This window comes from Mustela lutreola, chromosome 17, assembly GCF_030435805.1.
Source record: "Mustela lutreola isolate mMusLut2 chromosome 17, mMusLut2.pri, whole genome shotgun sequence".
Classification (NCBI taxonomy): Eukaryota; Metazoa; Chordata; class Mammalia; order Carnivora; family Mustelidae; genus Mustela; species Mustela lutreola.
In genome coordinates this window covers 19,847,020-19,860,763 of record NC_081306.1, presented here as the reverse complement: position 1 = coordinate 19,860,763, position 13,744 = coordinate 19,847,020, and the positions used below count along the sequence as shown (strand labels likewise).

Here is a 13,744-nt window from a genome sequence, read left to right as displayed (position 1 = left end):
CCTCTGCCTCTCCCCTGCTTATGCTCGCTTGTGCAGACTCTTTGTCCAAAAATAAATAAATAAAATCTTTAAAGAAAAAAACAAAACAAAAAGACCTCTAACCCAGGCTAAGCACTCCGGTATATACACTGCTGAATGAGTGAAGAACACTTTATAAGAGATCTTGCTATAGAATATCATATTATCGTTTTCTAGGAACATATGTTTTAACCATGGCTATTAAATTCCTCAGAAAACTCACAGACATTTTCAAACCCAAAACTACATTTTCCTCTAAAAGTGGTAAGTAGAAATGCAACTACTTAAACCATCTAGCTACACCCAGGTAATCAAATCCAGGTAATAACAAGAAAGCTGAACAAATCACCTGAAACTCAGGTAAATACACATTCTCTTCTTCAGTGTGACCAAATGACCTATCAAAGACTCTCAAATGAATGGTCCTAATTTCACCATAAACCTCACTCATGAAGCACAATGATAAACAGCCATTAAAAGAGAAACAAACATAACCCTTATAAGAAGAACCACCTATGGGAGTCGATAAAGAGATGTCAGAGATAATTTTATTGTGATTATCATACTGAGAAGACAGTGAATTCTATTTTTCACTTGACTGAAATTGTTATAGGACCAGAAACAATTTCTAGGAGCTAAGAACAGCACCTTTTATTTACATATAAAGCCAAAACAATATGCCATTCTGATAGACTACAGTAAAAATGACCTAGGGTCCCTAGAATATTCTCACAAGCAGCTCAGATCCAGGACAACGCCCAAAGAAAGAGAAAGCGAAACTCTTGATGAACACTACTCACTGATCTTCTGTTCCAAAAAACTTCACAAAGAAGCATTTCTTTCCACGTGGTTTCTTCAAGTCTTTGGGTGGATTAACAATCTGGGGAGTAAAAGGGGGAGAAAAGGTTTTTCCACACTTCTAAGTTGGTAAAAAAAAGGAAACAATAGGAATATGTTTAAAGAGAACCCAGGCAGTACATGTCTAAGTCTGGCACTTTTCTACTGAGATGTGTGGAAATGAGCAAATATTCTGTAAGTTCCTTACATCTACCATGTAGCACTGTTCAGTAGGTAGAATATCCCTTCTGCTAGAATTGGCACTGTTTTAAAAGCAGTTAAAACTAAGATCAACATCAACCCCCCCCAACCATGTGACCCTGTCATCACTGAAGAAATGCAGAGAACAGTTCTAAAAATACATCGGTAAAGTAAAAATGTTAGGTGGTGTCTATGTTTATCACTGTAAGCAGTGGATAGTGTATAGAATTACTGAATCAATATGTTGTCCACCCAAAAACGACTATAATGTTTTGTTAATTATGCTTCAATTAAAAAAAAAAAAACTGTACAAGGAGAGTTGAGGCAGGTAATAATGACAATGAGAACAACTGAGGCAATGAAAATGTCATATTGCAAAGAAACAGTCTAAAGACATTTCCTGGGCTCCTTGCAAGCATATAAAAAGAGAACATTTGGAAAGCTATGACGGATTGCCTCATGCAAAATCTGGAATGCCAACTTCTGCAAAGATGCACTGGAGCAGCACATATGGTAACATGGAAAGAAGATTTAAACTTAGTTGGGACAAAAATACTTTGACTTTTCAGTAACCTACATTTAGACTCCTCTCTTCCTGGGGAATTTATTTTCTTCTCCTTTTGTTACATTTAAGTGTAAAGCTAAATTCAAACTAGAATTGATTTCCAGGATTAAAAAACTTCACCAAAACCACCTCTGATTCAAGAGATAAGCATTTACTGCCGATTACAAGACCTTGTTTATATTGTATTGCCTTTTCTAAACAAACAGTAGAGAGAGAAAAACTCTTGAGTTATTTATTTTTTGGAAGGTTTTATTCGTTTATGTGACAGAGAGACAGCGAGAGAGGGAACACAAGCAGGGACAGTGGGAGAGGGAGAAGCAGGCTTTCCGGAGAGCAGGGAGCCTGATGCGGGGCTCCATCCCAGGATCCAGGGAGCTGAAGGCAGATGCCTAACAATTGGGCCACCCAGGCACCCCTCTGAGTGTTATTTAAATAGGTCCGGATTAGCTAAAAGCCAGAAACTGAGGGGCATGAATCCTATAGTCTCCACCTTCTCAAACCCACTTTACATATCTTCCAATAGTAGCAAGTCACTCACCTTTCCTGGCCAAGGAGGATACCGGCCGAGTTTCCCCCTAGAGAAAACACACAGTCAGCATTTGCCCTGGAAAAGCCAGTCCATCTCCTTCAACCCACTCAACGTCAAAGTTATTTTCCTAACTCTCCACCTGCACCCTCAAGTGCCAAAACAAAAACTGGCAAACAGGAGGTCTTAATTTGGCGTCCACAGCTGGGCCCAAGAGGCCCAAACTCTTCAGAAAGGAAATACAGAAGTGCATAAAGTATGTGCATTCTTTGGGGGACAGGGAATACAGAACAACAAAACCAATCAAGAGTCCACTTGTATAGAGCCTCCCCGGGACGGGGGTTGGAGGGTAGTTTGCTCTGTAAACACAGACTTCCCCTTACAAAGTCTGGTTTAATTCACGAGCCCGGCTTTGACAAATGCTAATGGAAACCTTCCTCTGGGTCGAAAAGTGAGCTACGTCGCTCCAGGAAAGCGGCGACGGTCAGTCTTGGTTCGGGCGGTTGTCTGGGACACAGAAGCAGACCACAAGAGGCACCCAAGAAGGCACTGGTCACTGCCAAGCCTTCAGCTGTAAAGGAGAAGTCCCCCTTCCATTTCTTCACGGGGCAGCGCCAGCAGTCCGGTTTCGACATCCCCGGCAAGCAGCCCGCACAGGTCGTTTCCATTTCAACGCGAGTTTTGACGGGCTTGCCCAGGCGAGATGGCCCGCCGGCTCCCCGACTCTCCCGCTTTCTGAGGAGCCTCAGCAAGACCCCAAGGACCCGGCGTCCGCGGGAGCTGTGCGGCGCCAGAGACTCCCTTCACGGTGGCCGCCGGCGTGCAGGTGCGGAGCGAAGCCCTCCCCTAGGCGGCCCTGGGGTTCAGAGCCCAGCCCGCCGCGGCCACTCTCGGCCTCAGTCCCCCGGGGCCGGGCTGCCCCTTCCGCCCGGCGTAGCTCCCAGCGCCGGCCCCTCATCTCGCCCTCTCTCCGCAGCCTGGAGCGCATAGAAAGAAAGCTCTGGGGCTGTCCGCGAACCCTGCGCCCAGTGGGGGAGCTCCCCAGCGCACCTCGCTTAGCCCTGGCCGCCCGGACTCACCACACCAAATCGCCGAGCCGCAGACTCACAGCCGCCATCTTACCACCCAACCACCGCCGACGCACGGGCCGCCGGGAACATCAGGTCGCCCCGGCGCCGCCCATTGGAGTGCGCCCGGCCACGTGACGAGGGCCGGCTGTCATCGGCCACGCCGCTGCCCTGACGTCACCGCGCCCGCAGGGGTTCATTGGCCAGCGGAGCTGCACGTGACCCGGGCGCCGCGGTCTCGGCGCGCCGGAGCCCCGAGTCTCCCGGCTCCTTCCCCCTCCCTCCGGCTCGTGACAACGAAGCGCCCGCGGTCTGAGGCGGCGGAGGTGGCGGCGACGGTGCGGCCGTTCGAGTGCGCGACGGAGCTAGCCCTGCGGCCCGCCCCGCCCCTGGGCTCTGGCCTCCAGCCCCCTCCCGTCGGCGCTTCCGTTACGGCCGTTAGTCCCGCGCGGGGGCCGGCCGTGTCGCCACACCGGGAGCTGCCCTGACGGACCTCGGCGCGGCCTGGAAGCCTGCCTCCGCCCGCGTCCGGGGCCCGCGCCCGGCGGGCTCTGCGTGGCCTCGCCCGGGGGGCGGACGGGTCCTTCGGTGCGCGCTAACGGTCGGCGTCCGGGGATCGGCTCGGAGCCCGCGTTCGCCGCCTCAAGTTCTCCCGGGGCGCCAGTTGCAGCCCGCCCGAGGTCCCGAGCTGCTCGACCGACGTGGAGCCGGCGTCTCTCCGCTTCCTCCGGGGCCGGGGCGGCGGCACGGCCGGCGAGGCTCCCCCGGGCGCGTGGGGACCCGGCCATGGGCCGCGTCGCGGGTTGGCCGCCCGCCGGGAGGCATGGCTCGGGGGCCGGCCGCTAGCGGCGCCGCAGCCCGGGCGCCCGGGCCGGCATGAGGACGGCCGCGGGGGGACGAGTGCGGCCCTCGGGGCCGTAGCCTGCGTCGCGCCGGGGACAAAGGTGCGTGTCTTTGTCGGGACCGGGCTCTATCGTACATCTCGTTGTAGTTTGACACTTTTGGAGAAGTTGGGAGCTGGCTGTTGTCACAACAGGAAGGCAGATGCTCGCGTAGTTTCAGTACGTGAAAACCAAGGCGTTGAATGGGGAACTGTTCACAGCAGTTCAGCACAGGGCCCAAGCACCCGGGTGGAAAATAACAGCTTTTGAAAAGGTCCCAGTCCCTCTTGCAGACTCCACATAGTTTACGTGTCGACTTAGTCGCCCTCTTGCTTGGAAAGGTGGCGGATCCTCACGCCTCTCCAGTAGGTGTTTTCGTTATAGAGAGACTTTGGTTGTAAGAGTGTTTTGTTTGCTTGTTTAGTGCGTTGGCTTGTCCGAAGCTTGGTTTTTCTTGGAGTTCAGTTTCCCTTAAGTACCGGCAGTTAGTTTTAGGAACTGTCATTTACTGTTCTATATTGTCTTAAGGGCAAACCAGTTATTGAAAACACATTTAGGATTCCAGGAAATGATTTCATAAAATTCAACACGTTCTTAATTTGAAAACTCTTTAATTTTTGAGCAGTTGAAGGATATTTTAATGGTTTGATTAAACTATATGAATTTTAAATCAACATCACATTGGACCTAGAGGCATTTCCATGAGAGTCAGAACATGGCAAAGAATATATGTTTAATGTTATTCTGGAAGTTCTAGCCAATGCAATAAGACATGAAACAAAAATAGAGACATTTCTGAAGAAAAAATTCTCATTTGCAGAAATGACAGGGCGGCCTGTGGTGGAGGGGGGAAGGGAAAGCCATTAAATGAGTTAAGTAAGGAGACTAATTACAAAGTCATCATACAAAATTAAGTTTTTCTGTTTCACTGATAATCAGTTTGAAAATACAACATTTGGGGCACCTGTGTGGCTCAGTCATTAAGCGTCTGCCTTCGGCTCAGGGCGTGGTCCCAGGTTCCTGGGATCAAGCCCAGAGTCCCACTCGCCGCTTCTTAGGAAGCCTGCTTCTCCCTCTCCCACTCCCCTGACTTGTGTTCCCTCTCTCCCTGCCTCTGTCAAAAAAAAAAAAAAAAAAAAAAAAAAGAGGATGTATGATGAAAAAAAAGTGTAATTCCTGGGAATAAACCAAGATGCAAAAGAAGGCTAGTGTTTCTTGGATGAGGTTTTTGGGGAGTGATGTTTTTGTGTGTACAGTACTGTGCTTTTATTTAGAGTGATGTTCAATTTGTTAAAATTGAGTATTTAAATATTTAGTTTTTCTTAAGCCTTTTAAGTTTCACTCCCAAATCTTTTTTCTTTAAAAGATTTTTATTTATTTTGAAAGAGAGGAAAAGGGAAGGGGAAGAGGTGGAGGGAGGAAAAAAAGGGGAAAGAATCCCAAGCAGACTCCTTGCTGAGCGGGATATGGGGCTTGATCTCACAACCCGAGATCATGACCTGAGCCCAAACCAAGTGTCGGACACGGAACCAGCTGAGCCACCCGGGTGCCCCCCCATCTTACTTTACTTATAAATCTAAGAGTAGTTATATAAAAATAAAAATATTTGACTCCTGACAAAGCTTCAATTAAGGTACCAGTTCAAAAGATTATGTTCCACTAAACAATTTTTTTGCAAATGTTAACTACCCTTAAAAGTTTAAACTGCATTTAAAGTTTTTGTTTTTTCAGTAGGTCTATGCCCCAGCATGGAACCCAAAGCCAGGCTTGAACTCATGGCTCTGAGATCAAGACCTGAGCTAGATAAAAGAGCCCAGTGCTTAACCAACTGAGCCACTCAAGCACTCCTACATTTAAAGTTTTATATGCTTATTCTTTGAAATACTTCAGACTTCTGAAATGGTGCATTTATAAGCCTAATGGTAAAATCTTTCCAAAGACATAACTCTTGTAATGTCTTTTTTTCTGATAGGTGTAGAATTAGATTTAAATGAACACTTTGATACTTCTATAAACCATTTCAGATTAAAATTGTAAGTCCAATAAGTCAATCATTATTATGTCTGATTTTCTTAAATGTTTCAAATAACTTCGTAACAAGTAGCAAGCACTTAGGTGATTATAAAATTTAATACCAAATCTAATTACTAAGTGTTAATATGTTACAGGTTTGATTTACTTTATTCTTTGGTCTTATTTGTAAAGTCATACAACTGAGAGAAGTTTTGCCATCCAGGTGAATGAAGTTGCAATGTCTAACATTGGGACCATGCTAAGGGTACTTTTTAAAAATTACTGCTTGCAGGCATCTGGGTGGCTCAGTTGTTGAAGTGTCTGCCTTGGGCTCAGGTCATGATCCCAGCATCCTGGGATTGAGCCTCATTTCCCCATATTGAGCTCCCTGCTCAACGGGGAGCCTGCTTCTCCCCTCTCCAGCCCCCTCTGCTTGTTCTCTGTCATAAATAAGTGAAATCCTAAAAAGAAAAATTACTGTCTGGACAAGGACAGGAACCTGGTTGCCCCTTCCAGGGTGAATGTCCTATATTTCATCTGTTAACTTGCTTGTTCCCTTCTTATAGTGAGACCTTGCCCGCTTGTGTCAGTGGGGGGCCTTTAAGCATCAGCTTTCAGCTGTGATTTATTTTCACAACCCAGGGCATCGTGAATGTCCTGGGGCCCTTGAAAGGTTTTTTTAGGGGAGTTTCCCCCCAACATTTTAGTGCATGATGGTTTTTTGCACTACTAATCTATTTTGCTGCTAATTACTTTGCTGCCTACTTAGGATTATTCTAACTCTTCATTTTTAGATATTTTACTCCCTGATCTTAGCAATCAGAATTCTTGGTCATAGTAGAAAAAAAGTGAACATTACGTATATAGTAAACATTCTTACATGTGGATATATGTGACATGCGTAAATCTTCTTGAATTAGTTTCTACTAATCATTCACTACTGTCAAAATACAGTGAACTTTTTTTTGGAATATGTCAAAATAATTCTGACCTGAAATAATAAACAGGCTTGAATAACTATATTTAAAAGAATAATAAGGATGAATTTTTGATTAGAGATATTAAAATACACCATAGAAACTTCAAAACAGTATAGTTTTGGTTAAACAGTGTCTACATATACTAGATTAACAGGTTACATTTTAGTAACAGATCTTAAGATGTCTAATGCATTACTCTATAACAGAAGCCAAGTCAGCAGGGAAAAGAAAGGTTAGGGATTGATGCTGGGAAGAAGCCAAGTTAGAGTACCTTGTGAAAACTAAGTTAAAATTTCCTTTATATCTCAGTTTAATCTTAAAACAGTAACAAAGCAGAAAAATGTAGTTTTAAGTGGTATGACAGGCATTGTATATATCAAAATTTATGGATTTATAAGAATTGTAAAAAGTTACGATTTTTAAAAATTATTTTTATTAATATATAATGTATTATTTGCCCTAGGGGTACAGGTCTGTGATTTATCAGGCTTACACATTTCACGGCACTCACCATAGCACATATCCTCCCCAATGTCCAACACCCAGCCACCCTCTCCCTGCCCCCACCCTCTTCTGGCAACCCTCAATTTGTTTTGTGAGATTAAGAGCCTCTTATGATTTGTCTCCCTCCCAGTCCCATCTTGTTTCATAAAAAGCTGTGATTTTTTTTTAACCATTTCCTTAATGCTGGATATTGAGGTGGTTTTTTAAAATCATTTTTCTTGTATAAACAAGGCTACAGTAAATATTTTTATTTAGTGGCATTGTAGAAAGTTCACACTAGAGTGTGTTTTAAAAAGCTGGACATATATACTATAGATGATACCTGAAGCACCACACAAAAACTGTGTGTGTTTGGATATTTATATTCCGTAAACCCTTGGTATTCTGAGCTTTACTATCTATTTTGACCATTTCCAAGCAACTTTGAAGGTCTTTGGCATGTGATAATTTTTTCATTTTGCTGAGGCCAAGTTTTGGGTGGAGAGGCAGGTGTGTTAGGAAATGAGCCGAGCCACAGTCCTCTTGAGACACTGTTTTTTTACGTATCCAGAAGAGGCAGTACCTTCTGTGATCTGCTGAAAACTTTCTCATTGTAAAGATAGGCCCTAAATGTAAGTGCAGTGCTGGTGATAAAAATATAGAGATCTTAAGAAAGAGATTATTCTCAGCCAGAAAAAAAAAGTGTCGGATAAATTAAACGAAAAATACTGTTCTCTAGTGGTATTTGCAGTTTTGAGGATTCTTTAAGGCCCTATCAGAATGGATTCTCTAACATCAAAGAACTATTGGCTAGGCATAGAAAAAAAGACTAGAAAGAAGTATGCTGAACACTATCTCTCAATGATAGGATTTGGGGTGATTTACGTTTACATTTAAAAATGGTATATTTAAGATGAATAGTATTGAAGAAGAAAGAAGCAGTGAGTGGTAATAAAGATCAACTTAACAAAGGATTCTTCTTGACAAAGAAATTCTTTTAAGCTTGAATCTGAGTAGCTGAACAGGAAAAATCACCATTTTTATCATCTTGGTTTGACCTGGCCCTTCTTTTAATGTTAACAGAAGCCATGCAGTGACACCCGCTAAGACTTGTTGGTAGCCATGTCGGAGCCCCACAGGGTCCAGTTCACCTCTCTCCCAGGTTCTCTGAATCCTGCATTTTTGAAGAAATCCCGGAAAGAGGAGGTTGGGGGAACAGAACAGCATCAGGACTCTGAGCCGGCTGCAGCAGCTGTTCGGATTACACTCACCCTCTTCGAGCCGGATCACAAGCGCTGTCCAGAGTTCTTCTACCCGGAGCTGGTGAAGAACATACGAGGGAAGGTGAAAGGCCTTCAACCCGCAGACAAGGTACACCCCAGCAGCCTCAGTCTCAGTCTGTGGATAAGTGCATGGCACATCCTGTGCAAAAGGGGCTTCTGAAGGGTGGAAGCAAGACTAGAAAGGCTCTGGCTATCCCAAGATCATGGCAGTCCAAAGCAGTCACAAGGTGTGCTGGTTTTGCCACTGGCAGGAGAGGATAGAATTCTTTCTAGAACCATTCTCCTGATTTATGCTAGAGAGAACACTGCATCCAAGGCTAATATGAATTATGGCTAATAAGAAACAATGAAGCTTTTCACGCCAAGGTTTATACGTGTTATGTGTAAAGGTGAGCAGTTCCTGGCTGTTCCAGCCCTGGAATTTGGTGCTGGACATTTTTCTTTTCCAATGGAATCTCACTCTGGTTCGTGTAAGGGGCAGACGAGAAAAGACCCTGACAGCTCATCTCTTCTGAACAGTGAGATTCTGGATAGTTTCTTTTCCTGGATGGATGGAGACCTGTTTTTATGGGATTTTTTTTTTTTTTAATATATTTTGTTTGTCAGAATTGGGTCGTAGCCTTTAGGTCTTTTGAGAATCAGTTTGATTTCTTAAATGTTTTTTAAAATGACCTATTTATTTTCCCGGCAGGTTTGTTTTGTTCAGTATGGAACTTCTCAAGGAAGTTTCTCAAGCTCAGAGGAAGAGAGTAGTATAAAAGCCCTCATGTACCCATCACCACCTTTAGCTATTACTGATGTTTTGATAATTAACATTGTAAAATTTAAAAAAATACCATTTGCTCTATTAAATACATAAGAAAAGTGCATATATGATAAATTAACAGGTTGATGCATTTTCACAAGCTCAATATACCCATGTATCCTGTGCCTGGATTATAAAATATAATATTTTCCAGGACACCAGAAATCCTCTTCCTGCTCTTCCAAAATACTACACGGGTCCACTGCTCTAATTTGGAGTATTTTGGTCACTAGAGTGGCTCTTAGTAAAATGAGGATCAGCCTGGTACCTGGCTTACAGGGTGCTTGAGGGTAGAACAAGATCACGTATTTTTTGCTGCATATATTTTTTGGCAGCATAACTCAGTGGCCTGTGCTCCTTTATTTTTAATTCACTCTTGTGCTGAAATCCCGGAAAGAGGAGGTGAGTGCCTTTGGTTAGGAGGATTATCTTTTCTTTGCTCAGGTTAAAATGTGTTTCCCTGATTAAGATCTGATTAACTGAAGGGAAGCCAGTAAGTTTCTGCAAAGGGTCAACCTGTTATTTGAGGGCTTTGGGCAGAATAAGAAAAAATAATTTCAAATCCATTTATGATTTCTTTTCCAAGCTCGGAATGGGATCATCTTCCTTGAGAGGAAGAGACAGTAGCAGGGATTGGTTGAGGTCTTTATTTATGGGTTTAACTTAAATTAGAACTCTAGTACTCTGATTCCATCTTTTTGAGGGATCCAGATATTCTCCATAGCAGAAAAATGTATGGAGCATACACAGCTTTGGATTCAGTTTCAGGGGATTCATTCCTGGCCCTTAGGTTCAGAACTCCTGAATCTTTGTGTCTACTCTGTGGTTTTCAAAGTATTATGTAATCTGATGGATTCATGTATTAATTCAGTTAGTGTATGTGTATGTATATATATATGTATACATATATATATATTTTTTAAGATTTTATTTATTTATTTGACAGAGATCATTAGTAGGCGGAGAGGCAGGCAGAGAGGAGGAAGCACTATCCCCGCTGAGAAGAGAGCCCAATTCGGGGCTCAATCCAAGGACCCTGGGATCATGACCTGAGCTGAAGGCAGAGGCCTTAACCCAATGAACCACCCACGCACGTATACACACACACACACACACACACACACACACACACATATATATATTTTTATTTTATTTAAGATTTTATTTGACACAGAGAGACCCAGCAAGAGAAGGAACACAAGCAGGGGGAGTGGGAGAGGGAGAAGCAGGCTTCCCACTGAGCATAGAGGCTGATGCAGGGCTCAGTCCCAGAACCCTGGGATCATGACCTGAGCTGAATGGAGACGCTCAACAACTGAGCCACCCAGGTACCCCAGCATATATTTCTTATAAAGGCACTGGGCAAGATGCTGAAGACTATATAAAGGTGGAGAAGCCACTATCCCAGCCTCAAAGGAGCTTTCAGTCTTGTAGATACTTTAGAATTAAGCCAACACAGGTAACAGGAGTTACAATGTGGCAGTTGCTAAGTCTTATGTAAAAACAAACCCTGCAGGGCTTGGACAACAGAGAGCTTACATTCCGATGCTGTGGGTGGACAGAGGTGGACCTTCATGCACACAAAAGTAGTCCTTTTTGGAAAATTACTGGTTGCAAGATGTGAGAGAGTATGCATTGTATCCAGTATTTCTCTAGATTGGTGGAAGTTCTTTAAATTACTTAGAGTGCTTGAGTTATATGTGATCATTGTAGAAAACATAAGAAGGTACAGATGAGGGGCGCCTGGGCGGCTCAGTGGGTTAAAGCCTCTGCCTTCGGCTCATGTCATGATCTCAGGGTCTTGGGATCGAGCCCCGTGTCGGGCTCTCTGCTCAGCAGGGAGCCTGCTTCCCTCTCTCTCTCTCTGCCTGCCTCTGTGCCTACTTGTGATCTCTGTCAAATAAATAAAATCTTAAAAAAAAAAAAAAAAAAAGAAGGTACAGATGAGTGTATGTTTTAAAGAACACTCACTTGTGGCACTTATATGTACATTCCACAGTATCTCATTTAACTGGTCCTCGTGAGTGGGTGGGATTCCAGTGGGCAGGGATGGGAGGGTCTTAAGACGGGCATCCAGTCTTTAGTGATTTTTGTCTACTTAAATGTATTCCGTTTAGGAGTCTTTTATTAAAATTAAGGTTCCTTGCCAAAGAAACTTAAAGTCCAACTCTGGAAAATTTACTTGATGAGAAAAATGGAAAACTACTTTCATGGAGTAGAAATAAAACTGGAAAACCATATGAAAATATTGGGAGTGGGTACTGACATTGGGAGGAAAGATAAGATTGTTAATCCATCAAGATAAGCTTCTAGGCAAAGGGAATGCTATGAACCTGGTTATGACTATTTTTTGTTTTTTTTGTTTTGACTATTGATAGCAGTGAGGGAAGTGCAGGTTCATACCACTCTACTAAGAAATACAGCAGAATAGCTCTCCAGGACTTGTACTACTTTCAGTGGGTTCTTAACCTTTTTGAGCTCTTGACTGCTTTGAAAGTCAGTGAAGCCTATGGACCATCTTAGAGTACTGTTTTTAAATGTGTGGAATAGTTTTTAGGGTTAAAAAGGAAACCAACTGGGGGTGCCTGGGTGGCTCAGTTCATTAAGCAACTGCCTTCGGGTCAGGTCATGATCCTGGAGTCCCAAGATTGAGTCCCACATTGGGCTCCCTGCTCAACCGGGAGTCTACTTCTCCAGCTCTGATCTTCTCTCCTCTCATGCTCTTGCGCGCGCGCTCTCTCTCTCATTCTCTCATATAAATAAATAAAATCTTCAAAAAAAAAAAAAAAACACAAAGGAAACCAACTCTATTGGAACAGTTCTATACAGGTTGAGCATCCCTAACTAAATGCCCTTTGCCATATTTGGAGCCCTCTAGGACATAGTGCTTTGGTGGGCACTTGTAGGCATTTAGTTAAGTTTTGTTGAATTATGTGAATGGAAACTTTATTTCCTTTAGCAACTAAGGTAAACACTGTTGGGAGAGTAGCATGTTTTTATCTTGTCTTTTTTGAAAAAGCTGTTTTCATTATGCAGTTCATGGGTATCGAGTAGTCAGTGCAGGTATTATGAATAGGATTGTGGGAATTTTTTGTGACTCTTATTTTTGTGGAATGGTCTCTTTACAGAAGAAAGATCTCTCAGATCCTTTCAATGATGAAGAAAAGGAAAGGCATAAAGTGGAGGCCCTTGCCCGGAAATTTGAAGAAAAATATGTAAGATTCCTCTCTTGGGCAACAAAACAACCTCGTTGAGTGGGAGAGGTTTCCAGACATTTTTATGTTCCTTTAGTGGATTATCATCTAAACAAGTATAGAGGTTGGAGAGAACAAAATGCAATTATTAGATAAATGCATTAAGGTACAGAAAATGCATGTGGCAGGCAGTGGTGTGTGAAGCTAATGGATAAATAAGCAAGAAGGGCCTTTTATTCCTAGAATTTATGCTTAGAATAAATGTTTTGATACAAAGCATAAAAGCCATTTAGTTCCTTCTTCTGTTTTAGGTCATTTTATGCAGATACAAATCTGTTCTTTTTAGAAGGTCTTCAAGGGAATGGGGTTTGGAGTGGGTGTAGGTGTGTGTGTGTGTGTGTGTGTGTGTCTGCTTCACTGATTTTACAACCTTTAGTCACTAGTTGATGGAATTCAAGGCAACAGTTAATTCTGTGTATCAAAGAAAGTGTGTGGCCTTAGACTTAAACATTTCTTGTTAAGAGGGTGGGCCTCATGCTATGTGTTTTTACTACAGTTACACATGGAAAAAGCATATAACCTATTTTAAATTTTAGGGTGGAAAGAAACGTAGAAAAGATAGGATACAGGACCTGATTGACATGGGATACGGTTATGACGAATCTGACTCCTTCATTGATAATTCTGAGGCGGTAAGTCCTTACTGAAAATGCCCCTGGAATCATGACATCCTAGTTTCTACTGATGATGGCCTGGAGGTGGAGGTTGGGTTGGTGTGGGCATGCCCTCAGTGTGAAGAAAAGACCGCCCTGGTGTGGGAGGAAGTGACAGGTTTGATCAGGCCATGTTTCCCTCACTGAAAATGTTGACTAGATTTGTCCAAACGCCTTT

General features: G+C 43.4%; 2 protein-coding genes across 9 annotated transcripts in view; one reads left to right on the top strand and one right to left on the bottom strand.

The window, feature by feature from the left end:
* Positions 1-3,349, bottom strand: part of GLYR1 (glyoxylate reductase 1 homolog) — a 35,711-nt gene extending 32,362 nt beyond the window's left edge. For 4 of the 5 annotated variants that reach the window (XM_059154109.1, XM_059154110.1, XM_059154112.1 and 1 more), the window contains exons 1-3: positions 3,227-3,349; positions 2,160-2,196; positions 819-898 (exon numbers count right to left, since the gene is read on the bottom strand). In XM_059154109.1, coding sequence (XP_059010092.1) covers positions 819-898; positions 2,160-2,196; positions 3,227-3,264 — 155 coding nt within the window. In that variant the 5' untranslated portion in view covers positions 3,265-3,349. Of the gene's footprint in view, positions 1-818; positions 899-2,159; positions 2,197-3,197 lie in introns of all 5 variants that reach the window. The other variant, XM_059154111.1, reaches the window with a different exon arrangement.
* A 90-nt stretch (positions 3,350-3,439) lies between these two features.
* UBN1 (ubinuclein 1) overlaps positions 3,440-13,744 on the top strand; it is a 38,204-nt gene continuing 27,899 nt past the window's right edge. For all 4 annotated transcript variants that reach the window (XM_059154108.1, XM_059154107.1, XM_059154106.1 and 1 more), the window contains exons 1-4: positions 3,440-4,158; positions 8,655-8,942; positions 12,788-12,874; positions 13,450-13,545. In XM_059154108.1, coding sequence (XP_059010091.1) covers positions 8,694-8,942; positions 12,788-12,874; positions 13,450-13,545 — 432 coding nt within the window. In that variant the 5' untranslated portion in view covers positions 3,440-4,158; positions 8,655-8,693. The remainder of the gene's footprint in view (positions 4,159-8,654; positions 8,943-12,787; positions 12,875-13,449; positions 13,546-13,744) is intronic.